Raw genomic sequence first — 26,029 nt, forward strand, 5'->3', positions numbered from 1 at the left:
GAAGGAGGGGAGAGATGTTATGACCGATACGGTCTACAGGCGCAGACACCGTGGCTAGGAGCCCGGCTTAGTTGGCCCAGTTGGTTAGCAAGTCCTAGAATCTAGGATACTTATCTCTTGAGTTTGTTACTTGATTAAGTTAGAGATGAGTTGGTTAGAGATTTGCTTATATAAGTATTGAACAATTATGATGGAATAGATTAGCCTGGGATTGAGTTTATCTCACCTTGGTCCCTCGGACGTTACTGTTCACGATCTCCCTGTTGCCACCGAGTTCCAGTCGGGCGCCGAGCACGGCGTCGCTAGTTCATCGTCGGGGGTTCAAGCCCAGGCCTCTCACCTCCCACTCCTACGCCCTTCGATCCCTGAGCACCAACACAGATACTGAAAATAACAAATAACCCTATATCCGAAAATAAGAAAGCATCGAGCATTTCTGTTTCTCAATCAATGGAAGGCACTGCACAACTACATCAATCTACTTGCCCTACAGTAATTTCAGAAGGAAACAAACCACGTGTTCGGCTGGCTGGCTGGCTTTTTTTCCCAGCCGAAGTAGTGTTTTTCTGTCACAAAATTCCAGCATAAACAGTATTTTTTGGCTGCTACAGTAGAAATTTAATACCAGCCGAATCAATCTACAGGTAAGCTCTAACTTATATCTTTCAGGAGCTGCCTTCATAATATTTATGATGCACACATCTGAAAAAGTTTTTAGATGCATTCTGTACTGACCATCCGATATGTATGGAAGTCATTCTTCCTCCTGCAGCAGCTATGTCCTGCGATGTGATGGTGGCAGGATCGTGCCACCAGCCCAGGAGAGTGATCCTATCTGACCTCCCTGACTTGCCTGCACTGCAGAGTGATTGATCAATTCTATGCACAAGTACCATCTGGCAACCATTCTTGTTCGCTATATACTGTATTTTTCAGATTGAAAGAGAAACCTTGTATGTCAGTTCATCTATGAGATTGTTGTAGTATTCCAAGCCTTTTGGGTTGTTCTTTCTTCTTCCATCTACGTAACAACATCACAATTGTTTTTTTTAAAGAAAACTTACTACTGTCATTTTACCTACCTGGAATCTGCCTTCGCCAAGCAATGGAGAATCTGTAAGCATCTAAACCCATCTCATGCATAAACTTCACATCTTCCTGACAAGAAAAGATTTTTGTTACTTTCCTTTAAGATTATGCCGGTACTCCTCAGACCTTGTAATGGTGATACTGCCTACTGTACAATTGCAAGCGCTATAGTATACAGATCTTGTAATGGTGATACTGATCTGCTGAAGCATCTGCAGTGGACCCATCGTACTAAAAACCTGTCATCACGTACAAATTTCGAAACATTCAAGCTGTGAGCACGATTTGAAGACCAACACAAACCTAGGTGTTCTCCTAAATGCTACGTGTTCTCCCATCCTCTGCAGCTGCCCCTTCCACCTAATGTATTCAAAATAATTGAGCTCTTCACCAAAAGTCCAGGAAGTAAACAGTTTTTGGGACCGGATCAACACAAGTGTTCGGTAAACCCCTTCTCCCAACACAAGTGTTCGGTAAACCCCTTCTCCCAGACTGAAGTTTGTTCGGCAAAGCAAAGAAAAAAAAGCAAAAGGAAAGGACAGAAACAGTATGCGTGCTGTATTTTTTTTCCTTTTTTCTCTCAGCGATTTGTCAATTTCACGTATGCGGATATGAAGGATGATTTGCGCAGGCACACTAAACATGAGCCGTTAGATTTGGATGAGTAACGAGAGAGAATGACTAAGAGATAATTTGGTGTTTCCGTTTTGATGATGTTATATTTTCTGGGTGCATTCATAGGTATGGATGTAGCATATGTCATGACTACGGAGCAGACATTTATTGTGTGGCTGTAGATTTATTCTAACCGGTGGATTATAGGGTAGGGTAGATACGACTAGATGCATCTTTTTTTTTTGTTGAGGAAAACGACTAGATGCATCTGATCATGGACAAAAGAGATCTAGCGGTAATCACATGTAGGATAACATAACCACTTTGATGAAGTATATGATGTCACTTTCTGTACGCCAGGTGTTGCTGCACGGTGTAGCTGCGTGGACGCGATGTGCAGCATGGACGACGTCACCTTCACGGCGACGGTCTTGTGATCTTGTCCCATTGTCCGGTGGGCAACCAGCCAGCTTGACCCCACGACTGATACACCATATATATAAAAAGACATATATGCTGAATACATATACTTGTCTCAATACATATATACTGAAGTAGATTCAAATAGAACTTAAACTAAATTTTACTTCAATTCACTCTAATAAACGTGAATTAAGTGGATACAAATGCATTCAAACAAAGCTTAAGGTGTATAGATGTACTTGGATTTAAAATTTTATATAGCCTGAAGGCCTTCATGACTTTGTCTATGGTTTCTTTCAGATTTTCTAAACATTATTGTATCTCTCTGCTTTTCACCTTCCTTATTCTCCTCCTTCCACATTTGCAGATCATGATGCCTCTTTAGTGTAGCTAGGTGATTACCCGTGTGCTACACAAGATGACAAGATGCATAGTATTGTTCAGGATTCTCATCGAGCCAAAAACAAGATACGAAGGAATCGTGTCCATGTGTAAAGATGGATGTGGCTGCTCACATATCGTACCAGACATGAACCATGGACCCTTTCAAAAATTTAAGGGACACCGATTCATACATTATAAGCGAAAATATCCTTAGACCTAATTCTCCAATAGATATGTGGGTGGACCCATCTCATTAGGACGTGAGATTTTGGCTGTTGGGGATGCATGTGTAGGGCAAAGTACGTCTTTTTTTTTCTGTCTTTGCATGCTAGTGCAAAATGTGTGGATGAAGCCGTGATCAATCTACGCCACGGCCACTTAGTAAACATTTCATACACTTATTCGTGAAATCACATTTCACATGTATAAATGATGAATGAAAAAACTCAAATTATATATCAGTAAAGAGATTTATGTATGCATCATTCCAATGGGTCTTACTTAGTGCTTTTGAAAACATGCAGAAACATACACTTGAGCACAAAGGAAAAGTTAAGCCAGTAATACAAGGAAGAAGAAGAGATTGTAATCTGAAATCACTATGCCAAAATAAGTAATCAAAGATGACAAATTTTATGTTGCAGCCCAAAAATCTTGTAGCTTTAATAACACTGAGAAAGAACATAGCTTAGCATTTTTTAGACAGACTTGATTCTGAATTTCCTGTTTACTATATACAAAATGTCAGGTTGTCAATGAGAAGTGACACCGCATGAGACGATATATAGTATAGCCCCCTGACATGTAGTAGTAGTAGTGTATTTGTCCTTCATCACTCAAAAATCAAAATTTGAAATTATTATGGATCTAATTGAAACCAATCCCCTCTATCCTAAAAGGAACGTGAATCTCACTTCTTCACAAGTCATACATTCTCAAGTTTAACTATTTTTATAGAAGACAGTATCAACATTTGTATCACTTATGAAAAATATAGTTTATCATTAATTTAATGATACTTATTATGTATCATAACTATTAGTATTTGTATATATATTTATTTACTAAGTTAAGATTAACTAATTTGTTGAAAAGCGATATTTATATTTTTCATTTGGCACGGACGTCGGAGGGAGAGCAAAGTGCATCTATTAATAACTTTTAAAAAAAACATTTCCCTTTCACTCCGAACGCGCGCGCTCTCTCCCTCTGTCCCGTCGCCACAACTGGGCGACCGCCGCCGCCGCCGCCCTACGCCAGGTGCCCTCGTCGGTCCCTTCGCGCCAGGTCTTCGTCTTCCCTTCGTCGGCGACGAGCACCCACCAGGTATGCGCCAGCCCTTGTCTTCCCTTCCTGCTGTGCGAAACCGAGCACCCGAACCCTAACTTAAGCAATTTCGCTATTTGTATCCGGATCTGAATGTATTATGCCTACTAACTTCGATTTTTTTTTTTTTGCAAATTATTGGGTGTACGTGTGCACACCCGTGTCCTGGGTCCGCCCTGTCTCCTGTTGATTCTTGTGAAGCATATTCCTTCAAGTTTGAAGGACCACTCGACGTAATCAAAGACTGGGGTTCACAACTGTTCTGTGAATTTAGGCTCCTGAAAAAGCAGTGGAGCCTGTAGAAACGATGATCTAGGGTTCACTACGCATTTGGGAATGGATTACTACAACATCCTCAAGGTGAATCGCAATGCGACCTTGGAGGACCTCAAGAAGTCGTATCGGCGGCTCGCAAGGACGTGGCATCCTGACAAGAATCCGACTGGAGGGGCGGAGGCTGAGGCAAAGTTCAAGCAGATAACCGAGGCGTATGAGGCAAGTGAATTTAGCAGACGAACTTTCCTTCTCTTCTAATCGTCACTTTCACATGGACTTGTACCCATTGTATTTATTTTAGGGAAAATTGGATCCATACCATCAAAAGAACCAATCTTTAGATATCTACCATCAAAAGAACCAACTTGAGATATGTACCATCAAAAGATCACAATTCTATAGCTATCTACCACTTCTGTGAAGTTCACGTTAAATCTGTGAAGTTCACGTTAAATCTGCGCCCCAGCACCTCGTCGCAGCTATGCCGACTTCCTCGTCCAGCTCCATCGTGGGCCTCGGCGAGGTGGCAGCCGAGCTCGACGATGTCACTTCGCTCTTCTTCAGCGACAGCCATGCTGCTGGCCACAGCATGTCGTGGCCGGCGGCGTCGGAGATCACGTCGACTGTGACCACCCAAGACTCTCTCATCGCTCTGTGCCGCAAGCACGGGTGCCCAGCGAGCTCTCGCCGGTCTGCGCCCATCAATTGGGGTGGAGAGCCTGCACGTCGCCGCCGCCGGGCTCCAGCAAGATGTTGTGCGTGTGCTCCGCCGCGCTCGAGGCCAGCCTGCGCTTCCCTCTCCACGATTTCTACGCGAGGGTGCTCCGGCGCTACCACCTCGCGCCGTCCCAGCTCACCCCCAATGCCTGGAGCTACCTGGCCGCCTTCGTCCTGCGCTGTGACGACGCCGGCGTCGAGCCGCTGGTGTCCGTGTTCCGGTACTTCTTCACCATCTGCGCTCACAGGCACGAGGGCAAGCCGACGGGGTGGCACCATTTCCAGCCCTACCATGACGGTAGCCGCCGCCTCTTCACCGGCGCTCTGCGCAGCAGCAGCGGGTGGAGATCCAAGTTCTTTTTCCTTGAGCGCCCATCGGATTGGAAGTGGAATTGCCAGGTGAAGTGGGGCAAGCCGAGGAGGGAGGACGTCCGCCGAGTGGAGCTCACCGACACCGGGATCGAGAAGCTCAAGCATATGGGGTGCATTGACATCAAGTGCTTCTTGGCCAGCCGCGACATGCCCGTCGGGGCCGCTCTCGCCCCGCTGCAGGCGGCGCTGAAAGCGGAAGCCAGAGCCGCCGGAGCCGGTGCTGGTGCTCGTGCCGCCGCCGCCGCCGTCGGAACTGCTGCAGAGAGCGCATCTAGGACTACGAGGAAGCACAGCAGGCTGTTGCCGGCGGCGGCCTTGTCCCAACGTTGAAGGTGACGGAAGCAGACGGAATGGTAGATAGCTATAGAATTGTGATCTTTTGATGGTATATATCTCAAGTTGGTTCTTTTGATGGTAGATACATAAAGATTGGTTCTTTTGATGGTATGGATCCAATTTTCCCTTTATTTTACTTCCAGCCTGTAGTGCTGAAAAATCATTGCATACAATCTTCTAGGACTCCGAATGCAAAAGTTCAGTTCAAGAGCTGTGTTGCTTATTTGCTCTTTGCTGACCAACTCTAGATGATTAGTGCAGGTACTAAGTGATCCAGAGAAGCGTGCAATTTATGACCAATATGGTGAGGAAGGCTTAAAGGGGATGCCTCCACCTGGTTCCCAGAGCCGGTCCTCCACAACTGCTGCCCCAAGTGGTCCGAGTAATTTCCGGTACAATCCTAGTGACCCAGATGATTTCTTTGCTGAGTTCATGGCAAGCAACAAGACTTACTCCTTCGACCAAGACCGGACACGATTCCAACCAAGATCACATTGGACTTCAGCAAGGAACAGTAGAAGCGAAGCTCCTTCTGGTTCACGGAAAGCGAGTGGTGCCAGTACAAGCCATGTAGAAAAGCCACCGCCTGTGGAAAAAACATTACTTTGTACCCTTGAAGAGTTGTACAATGGAACAAAAAGGAAAATGAAGATCACTAGGAATGTTGCAAAGCCAGATGGGTATGTTGTACTACTTTCCTCATATTTCTATGATATCTTTGTAGTCATAAGTTGATCCTCAATGTTATGATTTTCTCCTTTTTGCTGGACAAGAGTTTGGGTCAATAACACATTTAGATAATTTGAAAATTCAGGCCCACACAGACATGACTCTTCTGTGACAGTTAAGATATGCTTTGGCTTTGCTAATATATATTTTGTAATTATCTTCTGTTTGCATCGCATATTAGCATGTTATGAGTCCATTATATATTTTCTTTTAACTTTTCTTTCCCAGTTTTTTTTGGGAGGGGTTGGGGTGGCGGTGGCAAGATGTATGTTTCGATTTTAGTAAAACATGAAGGCTGGATGCATATACATTGTGCTTGAGTTGAAAATCTGTCAACAGGACTTATTTTTGTTTGTGTATCTAACCTGTTTTACAGGAACTTGCAAACATGCAACAGTGTCACATTTGGCCCTTTTCGATTGCACAGCAGTCATAATGCATACTATTTTTTTTTACCTCTTAGCACTCCGGAATGAAATTCTAGAAAGTTAATTTGAACATTTGACTGCAAGGGCAGGCTAATGTCTGCATGAACTCTTATTAAGTTAACACTGATGAGCCTGCTGACTGGTAAAAAACTTAACTGGGGGGAGAGATGTCCTCCTGGATTTTGTTCTTAATAAGTTTGTGCCAACCTTTGAACCTGGACTGGTGACAGGGCTTCATCGATCTCCTGACTTCAGCGGCCTAACCAGTGTTATTCAGGAGAAATTGGCCTGCTGGCTGTTAAACACACAGTGGTTTGATTGCTTGACATGAAAACAGTTCTTGAATATCATCAATTCCATTTTGACATCTTCCTTGGTAATCCTAGACTTCTTGTTTCATGGCAAAGTCCTGCATGCCAACTTTCCTTCTCGAGAGAAAATTCTTAAGCAATTTAGGATAGCTAATTAGTTATGGATCACAAGTCCTTACTGTTACTTTTGAAACAAATATCTATCACAAAGTTATTTCCTTTTATTTTTTTTGTCAATTTCATGGCAGCATGATTAGCTATTTAGCTTTAGTATGTTGAATCAGTTTGCGGTTGCATTTACTGAGATAGAAATTATGCTGATTCTCTGACTCCATCCAAATCTCATCTTATGCAGAAGAGTAGAAGTTGAAACAGAGGTCTTGGCAGTTGAAGTGTTACCTGGTTGGAAGAAGGGCACCAAGATTACATTCCCCAACAAAGGCGATAAGCTGCCTGGCCAGTTAGCACAAGACCTGACCTTTGTCCTCGATTCAAAGCCCCACGATGTGTACAATCTTGAAGGAAACAACCTTCTTGTAAAGCAGGAGATCCCTCTGGTAGATGCCCTTGCTGGGGCAGAGATAAACCTCAGAACCCTCGATGGACGGAATCTGCCTGTGAGGGTGGAGGAAGTTGTGCGCCCTGGGTACGAAGTTGTGTTGGAGAACGAAGGGTGGCCAATCAGGAAGGAACCTGGGAAGAAGGGAAAACTGGTAATCAAGTTCGATGTGACCTTCCCAATGAGGTTATCGTCGTCACAGCGGGCAGCCATCAGGCGAATCATGGGCGGCTAACTGGGGAAGAGAAAGAAAGAGAAAGAGAAGGGGCATTGCATTCTTACATTAAGAAAAACAGTGACTATATTGGCCCAATAATTTAGATAGATAACTGAAGTCAATCAGATAGGCATTTCCATGGTTAATCGAATATGACCTAGTTGCTGATCCTATACCTATTTGCTCTGGTTAATCGAATATTACCTAGTTTTTCTTTTCTTTATTGTCTCATGTGAATCAGTAGAAAAGGTGAGTGGTTTTGAGGATATTGTAAGCTGATTTTTCCATCTGAGTTTGTCTGGGTATGGGATGATTTTCTTCATTGAAAAACTGTAGCATTCTCGGGAAATGAAAGGAAAGATAGAAAAGACAAGAAAGGAACCTTTAAGCCAATCTTCATCTGCATCTTTCTTGTGTCATGCATCAGTTGTACAGGATACATAATTTTTTTTTGGCAAATTAAATTCCCATGCCCGTCTCCACACTTTAGTGAAATTTCTGATTTTTTTTTATGAGCGGGATCTGCCAGGAAAGACGCCCTGGGCATTTTGTTTAAGAAAAAGACTTTCTCGAGAAAACCTTTGAACCCTTGCTCTACTTATAGACATGTGCTTTGGTATGAGACAAATGAGGTGCAAATAGTCGCTCTGTTCTGCAATACTACTTCAGCAGTACTTTTCAACGAACGAACGGTGTTTTTCTTTCACAATAAATCAGCATAAGCTAAATTTCAGTGAAATAAACGGGGCCACTAGTGTCCATACATGTAAACACACCTTAACTGCAGAGGTCCTAGTGACCAACGAGCCTATAGCGTCTTTTTATTGAAAACCACTTTTAGGATAATGTATGAATGTACTCCCTCCCTCTCAAGCTTTTCTATTTACTAAAAGCCACTTTCAGTATAATGTATGAATGTACTTCCTCCCTTTCAAGCTTATCGAAGATTTAAACTTTTTCAAATTTAACTAGATTTATAGAAAATATTACTAACATTTGTATCTTCTAATATTTTTATTATGAAAAGATATTTTACTACTAATTTAATACTCCTTCCGTTCTAAATTATAAGTCAGTCTGGCTTTTCTGGATACATAACTTTGACTATTTATTTAGACATAATATATATCTAGATACGTAGCAAACTCTAAACCAGAATGACTTATAATCTGGAATGGAGTATAATATTTTTTTTACCTATGCATTATAAATATTGGTATTTTTATATCCATTTAGGATATTTTTTAAATGACTCCTCCCGGTACAGCATTTTAGGCTTGGGGAGTTGTAACATGTGCATCTATCCTGTCCCGTGTCTTTTTGAAACTGGAAAAATGGGCTTATTTAAAGTACCCGGATTAAATAAAAGGGCACCAAAAGCCCCACAAAACCCTGTGCTTCGTCACCCCACCCGCAAATCCACAGCACCACTCGCACTACGCGTATAGATGTCTATCGGGCCAGGCCAACCCGGCCCAGCACAGCAGAGCCGCCAAGCCGTGCCACCCTGAGCCTTCGTGCCTGGCCGACGGCCCAGGCACAGCCCGCGGGGCCACATTTCGTGCGGGGCCAGCCCGATGACCACAGCCATTTTTTGCAGGCCGGGTCGGCCCGAGGCCCGCTAAGAGAAAGGGGAAGGGAGACCACTAGACTGGGAGTCGGGACTCAGGAGAAGGCGGAGGTGGGCGGCGCTTGCGGTGCGGCTGCGCGGGGGCGTGGTAGAGGAGGAGGTGGCCGGGCGGCTAGCAGCTGCACTCAATGCTACCACCGCTCGAGGCCGGCCACCGCTACTGCTCGAGGCCAGGGGCGGTGAGGAGGTTGCCACGCGGCGGTGCTGGGGCGTGGGGAGGCGCCCGGCGGTGCTGGCCTGCTGGTGCTAGGGGCAGCGCCGCCGCGGAGATGAGGCTGATGAGCGATTCGGGATAGAGAGTGGAGCGGGAGGAGAGGGAAAGGCAGGGTTAGGCTTGGGAGAGAGAGAGAGGAGCGTGCGCGGTGTGCGTGAACGCATCGGGAGAAAGAGGGGTGGCGTGGGGGTGGGGACCGTGAGATCGTGAAAGCAAGTTATGGTTAGTGTGCATAGGAAGGGGCTTGTGCTCTTAGCAGGCTAGACCGCCAGGGTGGTCATCGGGCCGCTACCGGGCCGGCCTCGAAAATACGGGTCGTGTCGTGCCAGCCCACGTGCCTGGGTGCACGGCCTTGTGCATTGGACCATGCCGCCCTGGGCCCGCACAATATCGGGCCGTGACGTGCTTGGGCCGGGAAAAAACGTGCTTCGGCCGTGCCATCGGGCTGCGGGACATATCTAACTACGCGCACTGCCGCCGCCGCCGCCGCTTCCAGTGCCGGTGAGACGAGTAGGGAGTAAAGATGGCAACGGGCCCCGATACCCGATACCCGACGGGTATTTCATCCATTAGGGGATGGGGATGGGATCATATCTTTACCCGCGGGCATTTAAATGGGCAAGAATCCATCCCCGACGGGTATAGTGGGTACGGGAACGTTCTCTGTTTACCCGTCTCCGTTACCCGTTGAGAAATCCGACTATTTGAGCTGTCATGCAAGTATTAGGCCCAAAGAAGCTTAACATAGGTATTTTGGTCAAAATCTGAACAATCATATAAATAGTTTATGTGTTTTAGGAACCCTAGTTCAATTTTCCTCACCATCTCTGTCAGCAGCACAAGCACGTCTGCCTCACGAGCGCTCGTATCCCTTACTTTCTTAGTTCGGTCTCTCTATCATCTTTGCTCGTCCTCCTCGTAACCTCGTTCTTTTTCCTCGACATCTTCGAGACTTCGATACTTATATCTGGGCGAAGATGAAACGTTTTGATAGTAAAACTGCGACCTCAAATGTTTGTTTATCGGGTTACCCGACCGACGCCGAATGGATACGAGGATAGGTCTATACCCGAGACCGACCGCGACGAGATGAATTCTCCCTTGCGGTGAAAGAACGTTCCGGCGGCCGACGGGTACATCCCCGTTGCCATCCCAGTAGGAGGGAGAGCGCGGGGATGGACGGCGGCCTGGACGACGAGTGGGAGGATGCAACCTTCATCGCCGAGCTGATCCACACGGCGGACGAGGCCGTCGCCTCCCGCAACCGTAACCCCACTCCCACCCCCACACCCGCGCCCGCTCCCATCCCCACGTATGGCCCCTTCGCCGCCACCCCCGTCTCCTACCTCCCCGCCTCTTCGGCCTCCTACCTCCCCGCCGCTTCGCACCCTTCCCCACCGCTCCTCTTCTCCCCTCCGCGGGAGCTCTCCCCGCGGCCGCCGCTCCCGCCGCCGACCGTCGCCGCCAGCGCCAGGGATGTGCGCGGCTTCTCCCCTTCGCGCGAGCTCTCCCAGCGCCAGGCGCCCGAGAAGGGCAGCCTCGCGATCGTCGCGGCGTCGGGCTCCGCTGGCGACCACCGCTTCGTGGGCACCGGCGTGGGCGTGAAGTGGGACAGGGAAGCGAGGGAGCTCGAGAGGCTCAAGGTGATTTCTTTCTCTGTGTTTGGAGCGGAGTGGCGGTTCACTTGGTGTAGATGCATTTGCATTTTGTTCCTAATGCTTTTGATCTTAACCACCGCAGATGGAGCTGAACCGTGTCTCGAAGCAAATGAATGGATTGGTGCGTACCTTGTGTTATCATCTGTGGCGGTATTCTGTATTTCTGTGAATCCTTTGAACTGTGCATTTTTACCTTGTTTGAATCTGAATTGAGATGAGGTCTGATCTACTAAATTGGTGCTGCTGACAAACTCTTTTTTATGGATTAATTGGGATTCTTTTTAGCTAACTCGTATGATAAGCAGGTGTTGATTCTTTGTAATCTTGTTTGCAGAAAAATGAATGCACCGAGCTGAGAAAGGACAGAACAAAGAAAGATCTTCAAATCAAAGCTAAAGAAGCGGAGATTCAAAATCTGAGAAAAGCTAATGTGTAAGTACGACTGGTTTCAGCAACTCATTATTTCAATCACCATGATGCTCACTGTGAGTTAGCATACTTGTCATCTATCTGTATCTGAAGAAATTGAACATGTCTAGTTCATTCTGAATGAAGCAGGATTTTGGGGGGCGGGGTTTTTGAAATATTACTTGATTCACATATGTTGCTTTCTGCATCAGTTCCAAGACTGTTGACACTGTTTTCCCCTTTCATTTTCTTTTTATTCATCAGCTCCAGCAAAGATGTATGCAGTGCAGGGGTGGATATTGATCAGTCCTTTCACGCCCCTGCAAATGGGGCTTTGCATGCTGGGGGTTCTTCTAGGACATCCACTAGGCGAACAGACAAGATGAATGGCAGAGATAAGGATGTCCATTCCTTGCGAGATGATTTGTATCTAAAGCAAGGGCAACAAACTGATTTGCCTGAGGCCTTGGAACCGAGGCGTCGCACCATGATTGATAATGGTAAGATGTTAAGCTCAGTTTGTAGCTGACACTTCCTTTCTTATTCTCCCCTCCTTTTTGAATCTTATCGATGATTTGTCTTGAACAGGAATAAGTACATCCGGAGTAGTGCTTCTGGAGGTAATGCCCCTAGCTTATTTTCATCCTTTTATGTCATATATATAGTACCAAAACCTGTGTAAATTATATTTTCTGTTATGTTGGTAGGAGAATACCCATTTTGAACAAAGGAGCATTACATGCAAGGAAATTAAGGCAATAGGAGTACAGACAGATAAAACATCCGACAATGAACATCTTGAGTGCAATAAAGTATTGGTTGAGCGTATCTCTAGTAACCTACGTGCAATGTGGGGCATGTCACCTAACAGTTTATCAAGAAGGAATTTGATATCAAAGATCATTGTTTCTTGTTCAGAAGAAATTTTGTCACTTCTCCAATGTACTAGATTGTCAGACAACTGTGAACCCTCTTCTGAACCAAGCTCCTCCATGAATGAAGCTATTTCCCAAGTGTATGACATGTTCATTAAGGTGAGTACCATGTAAAAAGTGCCTTCTGTATTTCCCTGTTGCAGTTCACCCTGACATGCATTTCAATGGTGGGCATACGAATATTCTGACTGAACTTGAGCCTTAATGTCAGACAACTGTTCCAGTTTACTCTTGATCTTTCCACCTGTCTTTTTATACCGGGACTGATATAAGACTTGTATTTAGCCACAAGATGTCCTAAATTGCCTGAACATTTCAATTCAGGATCTGCATATGAAATGCCACATATATTGTCTGCATTTGAAGTAGCCAGGATCTTTAAAAAAAATTCAAAATTTCCTTCCATTTTTCCTTTTGATCATGCCATTTAAGTTGATTAAAACGATCAATTTAATTGTTCATTTTTTGGCAGATGAATAGTGGGAAGATATCAATACAAACTTTCCTTGAAGCATTGCTAAATCTCTGTGCTTTTGATAATGTAAGATCCGAGACTCTGAGAGTTTCCTTTCATTTGTAGCATCGTTTTTTTTTTCTGCCATTTCTATTATCGCTTAGATGCACTTGATGAACATGTGTGTGTGCTTCCTTATTGGTATGGACTATGGAGTACAGGTGTAGCGGCACAAGAGTATGATCTTGTACTAATTATGTTAATACTGATACATACTGGAATGATCTGTTCACGTTTATTTTTTAATTAGCATTAAAATTTGAGTAAATTTCACAGAACTACAACTATTGTGATCTAATACCCAGAGATCTGCAACTATTTTGACGTGTATCACAACAATAAACTATTTTAGCACTTGATACTATAGAACTACAATTTTCTAATAGCTAACAATTGTAGTTTTGTGAAATTTACTCTTAAATCAGTAGAAGTTATTTGATGTGGTATTGAGGTTTTCATGTTAATCTTTGTAACTGTGGGGAAAGGAAAATGATGGTTTCTAATGTTAATGCTTACGGACAGCAATTTACTTGTGACTAAGTTCCATTTTAATCATGCACCTTATTGTGAGAAGTGGTGACTTTAGGCATCATAGATCCAGTAGTTTAACTAACAAGGAATGAAGGAACCTGCAGAAAAACTATCTTAAAACCCTATCTGTAGTGAGCATGAAGCAATGCTGTACATTTTAGGTCTATTTCTTTGTGAATGATAAAAGAGCGAGCAGTTAATTGATGCAGACTTGGGAAAATGCTAGCAAAACTGGTTCAACCGTCCCTGTTGAAACATCAATAGTACATTCACTCATCACTTTGCGGCTTTTGTTTGAGTTCTCATAGCGTCACCCCATCAGATATATACTATTGCTATAGAGTTGAAACAATAATGATTAATGAATACACTTAATTTTATTTGCTACATTGTTGTAATGGTTTTGCTATATATGCATGTCAGTCTTTCCACTTTTCTTGTGGATTGTGATGTTGGACTGAGTAACGCTGTATTTTTGCTTTGTTGGACATGCTATTCATTTTTACCTCTGTATTTCAGGCTGCTATAGTTGGTAGAACTTTGAGGGTATTGCTCAGAGTTTTGCAGCACTTACTGCATCATGGAGTGAAGTCTAGTGGAAGGTATGCTTTACTCGTGCATGGAATACATTTTTACTAGTAGACAGCAACTGCATTTCACAGTTGAAGTAAATATGGTGCTTAGGTTTAGGACTGAACTCAAACAGTAATTAACTGATAATATTCATGTTTTTTCTCTAATTCAAAATTTGACCTGGAATATTTCCCTAGATCTAAGCTGTAAAGTGATCAGTATTGCTTCACTCGACACGTTTTGGGATGCCATTCTTTCTTGATCTGTAAACTATGTGTTCCTTTCTGCTTCGGTTTTTAAATTTTCTTAGAGTTAAATGGTGACGTGGTTTCTAAATGAAATAAACTGGTTAGATTTTTTTCAATGTTGGAAATGTTTCTACTCAAGGGTGGCTTGCATAATGTTCTCCTTTTTTCCTTGTTTATTACTATTGTAGGTTCCCATGCTTATGAACTTTAATTTGATTTTTCTCAGTGTACCCTCAGGAACAACGTTTCTGTTGAACCATATGTTAACATACACATGGAGAACAACCACAAAGACTGTTCCACCTTGCTGAGTCCACTGGATGCAAAAGATTCATTGAGACAGCATAATATGTTTCTTCCTTTTACTTCATGGAGTTCACTTTTCACTGCAATGCTTCAAATTGGCGTCAAGTACTCAGAAGAGACAATTCGTACTGATGCATTATCCATAATGATTCTCATTGTAAGGTCGACAGATGCCAAAGAGGAACGCCATAAGTAAGCAAGCATCTGAATTATGTTTCCTCTGTTTAGTTGCTTATTATGATGTTGGATGTTAATGATATAATGCTGCTACTTTCAGATTCGGATTTACTTCTGTAATGACGAGATTACATCTGCTATTGAAGAAAGAAAACGGATTGCTTGTTAAGAAGCATTCTGTGCGTCTACTTTTCTTGCTTCTGAATTGTAAGTTCTTGTGCTTGTATGTTTGATTTCTTCACACTAGCTTTAGAACTGAAGATGCTAGCATGCAAAAACTGTTCTTGCCAGGTGAACACTGCAATGTGTGCATTCTGTGGACTAGCTACCTGGCCTTTTTAATGACGCTTCTTCCTGGTTCTTGGGGACTTCTCATCCCTCATAAGCATGAGGGGAATCAGTAGTGGAGCCTCTGTTTTTAATGACTAGATCGAAAAACATGATTTGTTTGTTGGTGTTTTTAGTGTTAACTATTACCAAAGACATTTGTCCCACACCATTCCTTTGATATGCTTATATAGAATTGAGTTCAGCTATTGTGGGATCGGCTTAATGTAGGTTCCTCGTTAAAATAATTTTGTTTTCAGTTTCAAAGATATATTAAATATGTTACACTTATGTAGTAACTTTCCCTGCCTTTAATCCTTGCAATTGCAACCTAATTCCTGTTCTGTTAGGCCCAGTGATGTTGAAGTTGCTGTGTAGTGGAGGCAAAGATGGCTCCGAACAGATGGAATCGGAAGCTTGTGAAAACAATAGATCACAAGAAGTCATAAGCTCAGTTCTTGTGGATTTATCTGATTGTTTGACTTCGGAGGCAACATGTTCTCTGGTAAGCTACTTATCTCTTTTAGTTATTCAGGATGGAAATCTGCATTTACATTTATCCAGATTCTATTGTTCTGTCCACATGGTTTGAACATCGTGATGGTTTTCACCTATCGCTGATAAACAAAAGGCGTTGCATGATATTCCCTGAAAACTTTTTTCACCTAGAGACTTTTTTTAGATTCAGCATAACTTGTTTATTTCACTTTGCCTTAGCTGAACAACTATATTTTTCAGGGGATTGAGATTTGCCGGCTTGTTATCATTCTGCTAGCTTATATAGCTTCCAGTGGCCAATTGGGATATGAGGTGCTTTTAGGTCCAGTGAATGCCCGTGGTGCCAGTTTTTTGGAGATGATAATGGAAGTTCTTGCATCGCAGATGCAATATGAAACACAAGAGTTACTAAAAGAAAGGTACATCAAACTTTGCTACCCCAGTCTTGTGCGTTCCTAGCTTGTTGTATCAGAGCATGAATGTGGAGATATTGCTGAGTAAACTCCAAATTGCTCTTAGTCTGCGATTTGTTGTAGTATTAATGTGAAAATTATTTCTGCAGGTGTTTGGTGATGAGAGAAGCTCTTATCCTCCTAAACCGGTTGGCATCACACACTAACTATTCAAAACCAACTTTGGAAGTGCTGACGAGGAGCAAGTTATGCGCAACCTTGATGATCGACGTTGCGAACCGGTTGCCCCAGACCCGGATAGCGAATGATCTCGCTGAACTAGCACAGAAATTCAGATCGCGAGTGTATGCTTTCCTGGAGGAGAAACCCTTGACAATTGAGGGTTCCAATCTGAGTGCTTCTAACAAGAGCTGAGGTACCAGGTAGCTGGGATAGTGCCATGGAAAGCATATTGCTAGATGCTCGACAAGTTTAGTTCCTTTTTTTTTTTGTCTTACTAACCCTAGGGTTTACTTAGGAGTTAGACTGGCTTGGCTGGGGCGAGTCGGTAGCTTTTGCTGGTGGTGTACAGAGGCGACTGCTTCCTCGCCATTTTGGGCGAGAGAGAATGTAGTTGTACTACGGCAAGGCAATGGAAATGTACATCATAATTGTCCTTTGGATATCATCATCTTATGGCTGTGGCATCGGCCATTGCAGCTTTATAATGAAATTTCCATGGAGGGTGCAGGCAAGTGGTGTGTCCTTGGTTCATGTGCCAACGTTATTGCAAGTTTCTGTTAAGAACATGCTGGTGCATAATTGAAAAGGTGAGCTAGGCTGCTGGCATAACTAAAATCTGAGCTACAGTGACCGATAATATGATATACAGCAATGTAAAGATAGCGAATGAATTTCTTGAAGGAAGTATTCTGTGGAAGTAGCTGTTCATACTCTTTCTAATCCGCTCAAGCACGGCGTTAGGGGAGGAGCCTTGTGTGACCTTAAAATTCAAAGTTGCCCAAGCTCCTCGCACTCAGCCTGGAATAACCGAGTAAGATCACGAAAGCTTTTTAACAAAATTCGATTGAAACTGAGAAAATAATAATCAGTTTTTTTGTCATCATAAATAAATCGGTAACCGAGACAAAGAGAACTGATCGAAACAGAATTTCTTTTGTCATAATTTCGAATTTAAATATTTAAAATAATATAAGAAAATAATATCGGTTTTTTATATATACTAGCAAACATGCTCGTGCGTTGCAACAGGAGGAAATGAAAACTTGTATCTTTTTTTTTGAGAAAAAAACTTGTATCTCTACTTAGCTAGTAATATGTATATTTTCCATTTAATCCATCGGCAATGAAGCAATAATTACATTAGGACATTGACCGTCTATAAAAGTGCAATTTAGAATAATGCCAGCCAAATTAGCAAATTCCTTATGTCCTGCAAAATCAGTAGAAATATACAAAAATTCTTAATTATTCATGAATGAGCGGGAGAGTTCAGTGGAAAAGAGGAATCCCTGTAGGCAGCCTGCACCCTGCACCTTCTCCGCTCGCCTCCCCACCCTAACAGGTTGTCGTGGCCGCCTTGCTCCCCGACCACCAACGCCTCCCGCGGTGCCAAATCTGCTGGAGGCACAACCCCCGCTGCCGCTTCCCGGTTAGATTGGACAATAAATTGCTCAAGATTTCTGTTCATGATTTAATTAATTAGACCATTATCTAATCTAGGTTATAATAAGAATAATTTTTATTCTTAATCAAAATACATCAATAATTTATTAGTAGGAATATTTGATTATTAAGGATTAGGGAAGGATGAAGGATCCAAAGACCCATAATACTGTGTTTATTTTTTTTTTATGTTTATAAGAAAAATCATGAGAGAATTGGGAAAGGGCATGAACGGACTTGATAGTCCAGAAAAAGAAAAAAGGAAAAAGAAGAAGAAAAAACAAAAAGAGGAAATCAGGAAAAGAAGTGGAACGAATACGAAAATAAAAAACGGATCGGATACGGTAACTGATCGGAGATAGTAAAAAAAAGGCCGAACAGATGATGGAATAGGAAAAGAAAAAAAACCAGATTTACTCTATATAGTAATCGTATGGGGTATAGACTTTTTTTTGCGTAGGAGTATGGACTCTTTGGTTAAACATAGATGAGTAAATTGCACGGCCGGTCCTTAAAGTATTGGGTTGATTTCGTCTGGGTCCCAAACTATTAAATCGCATAGTTGACTCCTCAATCTACTTAATCCGGTCCATGTATGTCCTAAACAGCCCAGGCGGTGTCAAGGCTGTCGACATGGCTGTCCTCCTTGCAGAACAGGATGTTCTCCCGGATCGACGTCGCGAACAGCGCTGGCTCCTGGCTGACGAGCCCCATCTGCGCGCGCAACCACTTGAGCCGCAGCCGCCGGATGTCCACGCCGTCCAGGGTCACCTCCCCGGCTGCCGGGTCGTAGAACCGCTCCAGCAGCGCGATCACCGTCGATTTCCCGGACCCGCTGCCGCCCACTAGCGCCACCGTGCGCGACGGGTAGCAGAACTCCACGTTCTTGAATTCCACCTCCCCGACGACGTTGGCCAGCTCGTCGCCGGCGCTGCTCTCCGAGTTGATCTTGGGCACCCGCTGGATCACCTCCTGGACCCTCTCCGCCGCCGAGCTCGCCTCGGAGAAGTACTTGACGTTCGACGGCCCGGACCCCAGAGCTCTGCATGGTTTCGTTAATGGCGTCGTCATCACATCATCATCTAGGACTAGGAGTAACATGCAGCAGAGCAGGCTGATGATAAAATCACGGTCACGTACAGGCCACCGACGACAATGGCAGCAGAGACGGCGAAGACGGTGCCGCCCTGGTATCCGTGGTACATGACGAGGCGACTGTCATACCAGACGTTGAACGCCCAGATGGTGAAGGTGATGCCGTTGCTGCCGATGGCGACGCCCTTGGCGAGTCCCTGCTTGATCCCGAGCCTCGCCGACTCCTCGAGCACGGCGGAGAACTGCGCCATGGTGGTGCGCTCGGCTACGAACGAGTAGACGGTGCGCACGGACGAGACGGCCTGCTCGGCGATGGCGCCGGGGCGGGTGTACTGCTCCCTAATCCGGCGCGCGAGGCCGATGAGGATGCGGCCATACATGAACCCGGGGATGATGAGCAGCAGCACGGACGGCAGCGCCACCAGCGTGAGGTGCCACAGCAGCGCGAACCCGACGGCGTAGCTGCCCAGGAACATGGAGCAGTTCATCACGAAGTGGGGCACCTTCTCGCTCAGCACGTCCTGCACCACAAGGCTGTCGTTGGAGACGCTGGTGATCACCTCCGACGTGGACCCCACCTTGAGGTCGAAGTACTCCACGTCCTGCCGGAGCACCGCCCGCAGGTACCGCTCCCGCATCCACGACGCCTGCCGCTCTGCCGTGCGCGCCCAGTAGTACCCCTCTGCGTGCATATATGCCAACGACGGCACAACGATTATCCTCGTCGTGGAAGCAGTACCGGCAGTGCACCACGTTCGGGTGCACCATGGAGGTTAGCAGCGCGGCCTCGGCGCCCACGGCATCGGGGCCGACGAAGTGCTTCACCGCGAAGGCCTCCCCCATCCACTGCACCTCCTTGAGGTTGCCCACCAACCGCCTCTGGACGTGGAAGTCACCCTGCAGGAGCACGGACACCGGGTGCACCTTCCCACGTGGCGCGGTCAGGAGGTCGGCCAACCGGTGCTCGCTCCGTGTCAGCGGCTCCGGCGAGCCCAGGCTCCTCCGTTCGTCAAGGTACTACGACATGAGCCACCGGTCCTCCTTCCACGCCGTGTCCATCCTGGCGGCGAGCTCACGCATCGCTAGGTACCGCGCGCCGAGCCTCTGCCGGAACAGCCTCGGCTCCGGCATGTCCCTGTCGTAGTCCTTGGCGAACAGCAGCCGCCACCGCGTGCGAGTGGGTCGCCGGGGCGAGGGAAGCTGCGGCCGCCTGGAGCTACTGGGCGCATCCGTGAGGCACCGCCGTGTGCGCTGCCAAGATGTGACGCCAGGAGCTACCTGGGCGCGATCGCTCGAGCTCGTGGGGGAGGGAAGCCGGGCTGCAGTCGTCGGAGCTCGTGAGCGCGGCCTTCCCCGGATGTGGGCGCCGTCGGGAGCTGCCTTGGCCGCTGGGGCACGGGGCGAGCGCGTGGCCGCCGGGCGTAGCTGCGTATGCCTTCGAGCACAAGCTGCCACGCGGCCGGGTCCTGCGAGCTACGGACGACCGGGAGCGCGGCTACCAGGGCCACGCGCGGGCGTCGGTCATGAGCGGCGCGACCACCAGCGGCACGGCTACCGACGTCGTGCGTGCGGGAGACGCCGCCTTCGGGGGCACGGGACCGGTACTCCATCACCGCGTCGGGATTGGGCCTAGGGGCGCGGCTGCCGGGACGGGGACGTGGCCGACCAGGGGCTTGGGCGTACGTGCACAGCCCCGTTGACTGCTTGACACCGCTTAGGCTGTTTAGGACCTACATAGGCCGGATTAAGTAGATTGAGGAGCCAACTGTGCGATTTAATAGTTTGAGGACCCAGACAAAATCAGCCCAATACTTTAAGGACCGGCCGTCAAATTTACTTAACATAGATCATACACAACCTAATACATTTTGAAATCCGACTCCGTATCGCGCTAGACAAGAGCTATTCTAACTCATATGAGCACGAGTTGTATATATATAAGTTTGAACGGAAGAAACTCTCTATTATCCGGTAGTTAGAGGGAGACGGATAAAAAAATAGATGGACAAAAAAATAGTCAGAAATTTTACCTCTTTATTGGCCCTGTTCGTCTTACCCCATATTCGGCTTGTTCGACTTTTTTCAGCCAGAACAGTGTTTTTCTCTCACAACAATTCAACCAGAACAGTGTTTTTCAGCCCCGTTTTAGACCAGCGAACGTGCCATTATTAGATATAGATATAGAGAGAGAGTTTTTCCAGCTCCCTACTAGTAGTTACTCCCTCCTCCCATGAACGCAGGAGGCCGCCCGGCCCAGTTAGCGGAGCTAACGGGTTAAGAACTTGACCCGTTTGTACCTAGCGTCGGTACGCGTGGTATGCGTATGTACGTGAATTAAAAATTAGCGTAGGGTGTCCAGATAATTAGCGTGGAAAGAGGATTAGGGAGACGATGGGTCTGTTAGTTGATCTCCACCAATAGGCTCAACGGCCTATTGGGCCCTTGGATCTGTATCCTGATCGGGGGCGCCCAACCCTAATATGGTTGGTGGGCCCCTGTCGCACAGCACTATAAAGATAGGTGGGGTTCACGACTCTAACTACAAGGTTGAACGGAGCCATAGTGATCCACCCACAGAGAAAACCTAACCCGATCTAAAGAAAAGTGCTGCCAGCGATAGGAAGCCCCACCGACTCCGCCGTCACCTTTGCATCACCCCTTGCAGTGTCACCACCGGGCCACTGCACCTCGCCTCCTCTCCACCGCGCCAAGCTCCCTCGACACCGACGTTCAAAAGGCTTACCCCTAATCTACTTAATAGAGGTACTTTATGATTCTAACAATGGTACCAGAGTCAAGGTTGTCAGTGTGTAGATCTAGTATGGGGTAAAGCATTGAAAAGAAATCAAAGAAAGAACAAGGGTTCGATCCATTTCGGATTGAAACCCTAACCCTAATCGGGTAAAAGAAAAGAGAAAAGAGATCGGGGGGTGGCGGACGTCACTGACTGTCGGTCACCACCGCCACTAAGCCGGGGGAAAAGGTGCCGCACCGCTGTCTTCGCCGGCGCACGGCAAGAAAAGAACATCAGTGTTCGGATATGAGAAGCGAATAGAAAGGGGTCTCGGCACTTCGAGTCAAACCCTAACCCTAACCCCAAACCCAAATCGGTTCAACTCCGAAAAGAAAAGAAAGAAGATCCAAAAGAGAAGGGGAAGAGGGGAAGGGACTAGAAATGATTAGAAAAGGAAAGAATGAATTAGATCCTTTCGGATCTAAGTAGACAGAAGAGGGTCTTCCTAACCCTAACCCTAACTGGGTGAAAGAAAAAAGAAAAGAGAGGGATTCGGCCTAGAAGAGACTCAAAACCGAACCCTAAACCCGCAATTGATTTTAGAAAAAAGAAGAACAGTGGGTTGGATTCCGAACCCTAACCCTAGATCTAAACCCTAATCCCCAACACCAATTCGGATAAGAGAAAAGAAGATCCAAAGAAAGAAGGGGAAAGGGAGAAGAGGAAGAGCCGTTTTGGCATACCTCGCCGCTGAGCAGTGTTGCTGCCTCGCCGGCGCACGAGGAGAAGAAAGAGCTGAGCCGGGGAGATGTTTCGCCCGGGCTCGGCCAAGGAGGCGCCGCGGCCAGGCCGCTCGATGGCGGAGCGCTCACCCGCTGGGGAGCGCGCACGCCGGCAACGGTGCCATGGCTGCCCGTTCCACTGCTTCGCTCGCTCGGTTGCTGCTTGCTGCGCTGAGAAGGAAGAAGGAGCATGGAGAAAAGAAAGGAAGAGGAGGATGAGGAGCTGGACTTGCTCCGGTGGCTGCTTTCCTCACCGACGCCGGCGGCCACCAAGGCCGCTGCCGCTGACACCGCGCGGCTGAGAGAGCAAGGCAGAGGAGAAAGAAATAAATGAGGCTAAGGTTTTCGACCGACGCGGCCGAGCGGATTTTTTATCCTGCGAAGGCTGCGCTCAACCGTCGGATGAGATTTGACGGCGAGATTTCAATGGGGCGCTCTCGGCCTAGGCGGAGCGATGCGAGGCGCGCACGTGTGGGCCGAATTTCTGGCCTAGGCCCACTTTGTGGCCTGGGACGGGGACGGTGCGGCGCGCGTGGCTGCTGGGCCGAGGTTTCGCGCTGGGCCGAGACGGCAAGCAAAGCTGGGCCGAGCTGTTGCAGGTTTTGAGCCCAAGCGAAGGAATCATTTTTTTATTTTCCAGAAAAGGTTTTATTTTCTGGAAAATGAATAAATGACTTAAAGAAAATAGAAAAGAGATTTGTCATGTAGGCAAAATTCATTGAATTGAATTGTTTTTTCGCTGCTAAAGAGATTGTTTATTCTCCAGTTATTTTGAACCAACGTGATATTTAATTGGAGAAAAAGAGAGTTTTTCCGCTGCTAAAGAAATTACTTATTCTCCAATTATTTTGAACCAACGTGATATTTAATTGGAGAAAAAAGAGATTTTGACATGATTATGATGTTGTTATTTTCTGACCAACGTTGTTAGTAACAATATCGTAATTTAATAATTTTATGCATTAATTTTATTCCTATCAAACGGTGATGTAGAATTAGTGTATAAGAAAAGTTATAAATTTTAATGATTTATGCATTAATTCTATTTCTGCCCAATGATGATGTAGAATTAGTGTATAAGAATAGTTGTAAATTTTAATGTTTTATGCATTATTTCTATTTCTGCCCAACGGTGATGTAGATTTAATGTATAAGAACAGTTATATGTTTTCATTTTGACCAACGTTGGAATCAAGACATGCAATTGTTGTTATTTTTTATGTGAAGAAAAAGTTTGACCTGGCCTTCATCTTGACTAAGGTGGACTGGATAGTCATCTCACCATGTTCCATAGAGCCTATGGCATCGGTGAGGGAGACAAACGAGTTTGATGCCGCTTGGGCAACTAAAGAGAGCGATTTTAAATCTCAAAAGATGTTCTATGACCTTGAGCATAGGAAGTGGGTCACTGCCAATAAAAAATGTTTGACTGTGACAAAGAACATGATTGAGCCTGTAATTATAGGCTCAATCCCAGAGTGTAACACGGTCACCGAATACCTCGATAAAATAAAGAGTCAGTTCACTGGCTCTTCAAAGACATATACTACCCAGCTGATAAAAACAGCTGGTGACAGAGAGTTACCCTAAAAATGGTGGATAAGAGAGCTCACAATGCGTCGTCGAAATTATGGCACTGTCGATGATGCTATATTTTGAGGGGGAGAATAGAAAGACTAGTTAAGAATATTATTCTTCCTCCATTAGAGCTCTCAGATTTAGAATAATGTAGAGAATGCATAAAAGGAAAAGTATGTAAAGAAAATTAAGAAAGATGCCAAATGAAGCGTAGAAATTTTATAGATTATTCACATAAACATTTGTGGTTAGTTTCCTGTAAAGAGTGGATGGTAATGATTCGTTCATAACATTCATAGATGATTACTCCTGCTATGTCTATATTTATCCAATCAAAGAAAGAACAGAAGCATTGGATAAGTGTAGATATTTAAGGCAAAAGTTGAAAACTAACGCAATTTAAAGATTAAGATAGTCAGGTCCGACCGTGGGGGGGGGGGAGTACTATGGTCGGCATACCCCATATGGCCAAGTTCCTGGATTTTTTGCAAGGTTCTTACAGAAGAATGGCATAGTAGCTCAGTATTCTACACCGGGCGAACCTCAGTAGAATGAAGTAGCTGAAAGGCGTAATCGTACCCTGATGGATATGGTGCGCAGTATGATAAGTTACTCCACCTTACCGATGAGCATGTGGATGGAGGCGTTAGAAACCGCCATTCATATTCTCAATAGAGTACCAAGTAAGTCGGTGCCTAAAACACCGTATGAGTTATGGACAGGAAGAGTACCCTCACTAAACCACTTACGTATGTGGGAGAGTCCTACTGAGGCTAAAGTATTTAACCCAAACAATGGAAAGCTAGATCCCAAAACAGTAAGTTGCCATTTCATTGGCTACCTAGAAAAGTCAAAATGTTTTCATTTCTACTGTCCATATAGACATACAAAGTTTATGAAAACAAGACACACTGTCTTCCTAGAGGATGAAATGATGAGGGGGAGCATGGTAGCTCAAGAAATTGACCTTGAAGAGAAGCGAGTGCATGCGCCCACTCCGATGATTCATGAGCCATTTTTCTCACTACCTGCTGTCACTGCACCGACAGTACAAGATACTGTGGTGCCAACACCTATTGTTATTTTACCTATGGCAATAATGAATGATGATGGGGAATCTGTTCTTTAGGATCCTATAGAACCAATCGCCACACATGAGGGAGAGCAACAATAGCCTCAAATAGAAGATGTGCCAAATGTGGAGGCCCCTAGAAGGTCTCAAAGAGTTAGAAAATCAGTTATTCCTGCTGATTATGAAGTGTACAACACTAAGGAATTTTAAATAGAGGATGATCTCACCTCATTTGAAGAAGCCATGAGAAGTGATCATTCATCAAAGTGGCTTGAGGCCATGGAAGATAAAATGAAATCTATGAATATCAATAAAGTTTAGGATTTGGAGATAATTCCTAAATGAGCCAAAACAGTAGGTTGTAAATGGGTCTACAAAACAAACCTTGACTCTCAAGGGAATATAGAGAGATATAAAGCACGACTTATGACAAAAGGCTTTACGCAAAGAGAAGGGATTGATTACAATGAGACCTTTTCTCCAGTCTCATGTAAGGATTCCTTCAGAATCATAATGGCATTAGTGGCACATTACGATTTAGAATTACATCAGATGGATGTAAAGACAACATTTCTCAACGGAGACTTGGAGGAAAGGGTTTATATGGCACAACCGAAATATTTTGTCATGGAAGGAAAAGAACGAATGTGATGCCGCCTAAAGAAATCCATTTAAGGATTAAAACAAGCTTCAAGACAGTGATACTTGAAGTTTGATTAGACAATAAGGAATTTTGGGTTTAAAGAGAATGTAGAGGACAATTGTGTCTATACAAAGTTTAAGAATGGAAAGTTTATCTTTCTTGTCCTGTATATGGATGATATCTTACTTGCTAGTAGTGATGTTAGTCTACTACTGGAGACAAAGAAGTTATTGTCCTCAAAATTTG

General features: G+C 45.2%; 3 protein-coding genes and 1 long non-coding RNA gene across 5 annotated transcripts; 2 read left to right on the forward strand and 2 right to left on the reverse strand.

The window, feature by feature from the left end:
• Positions 1-230: 230 nt before the first annotated feature.
• Positions 231-7,533, reverse strand: LOC136462516 (uncharacterized). 2 transcript variants are annotated; one of them, XR_010760741.1, is made up of 5 exons: positions 7,406-7,533; positions 5,992-6,124; positions 951-1,158; positions 736-853; positions 231-365 (listed from the first exon to the last, which is right to left on the reverse strand). It is a non-coding gene; the product is annotated as an uncharacterized lncRNA (long non-coding RNA). The 2 variants fall into 2 exon arrangements; XR_010760742.1 differs by having other exon boundaries at positions 736-858.
• LOC136462515 (uncharacterized) lies at positions 3,655-8,154 on the forward strand. Its single transcript, XM_066461614.1, has 4 exons — positions 3,655-3,837; positions 4,039-4,332; positions 5,800-6,218; positions 7,362-8,154. The coding sequence occupies exons 2-4, from the start codon at positions 4,174-4,176 to the stop codon at positions 7,798-7,800; spliced, it is 1,017 nt and encodes a 338-aa protein (XP_066317711.1). The 5' UTR covers positions 3,655-3,837; positions 4,039-4,173; the 3' UTR covers positions 7,801-8,154.
• A 2,574-nt stretch (positions 8,155-10,728) lies between these two features.
• LOC136462517 (protein SENSITIVE TO UV 2-like) lies at positions 10,729-16,884 on the forward strand. Its single transcript, XM_066461615.1, has 13 exons — positions 10,729-11,269; positions 11,367-11,405; positions 11,619-11,716; positions 11,957-12,192; positions 12,281-12,312; positions 12,400-12,726; positions 13,100-13,168; positions 14,192-14,274; positions 14,731-14,991; positions 15,077-15,183; positions 15,654-15,808; positions 16,042-16,220; positions 16,364-16,884. The coding sequence occupies exons 1-13, from the start codon at positions 10,802-10,804 to the stop codon at positions 16,626-16,628; spliced, it is 2,319 nt and encodes a 772-aa protein (XP_066317712.1). The 5' UTR covers positions 10,729-10,801; the 3' UTR covers positions 16,629-16,884.
• A 1,595-nt stretch (positions 16,885-18,479) lies between these two features.
• LOC136465026 (putative multidrug resistance protein) lies at positions 18,480-19,666 on the reverse strand. Its single transcript, XM_066463929.1, has 2 exons — positions 19,020-19,666; positions 18,480-18,921 (listed from the first exon to the last, which is right to left on the reverse strand). The coding sequence occupies exons 1-2, from the start codon at positions 19,664-19,666 to the stop codon at positions 18,480-18,482; spliced, it is 1,089 nt and encodes a 362-aa protein (XP_066320026.1).
• Positions 19,667-26,029: the final 6,363 nt, after the last annotated feature.

The sequence above is a fragment of the Miscanthus floridulus genome, chromosome 7 (genome assembly GCF_019320115.1).
Source record: "Miscanthus floridulus cultivar M001 chromosome 7, ASM1932011v1, whole genome shotgun sequence".
Classification (NCBI taxonomy): Eukaryota; Viridiplantae; Streptophyta; class Magnoliopsida; order Poales; family Poaceae; genus Miscanthus; species Miscanthus floridulus.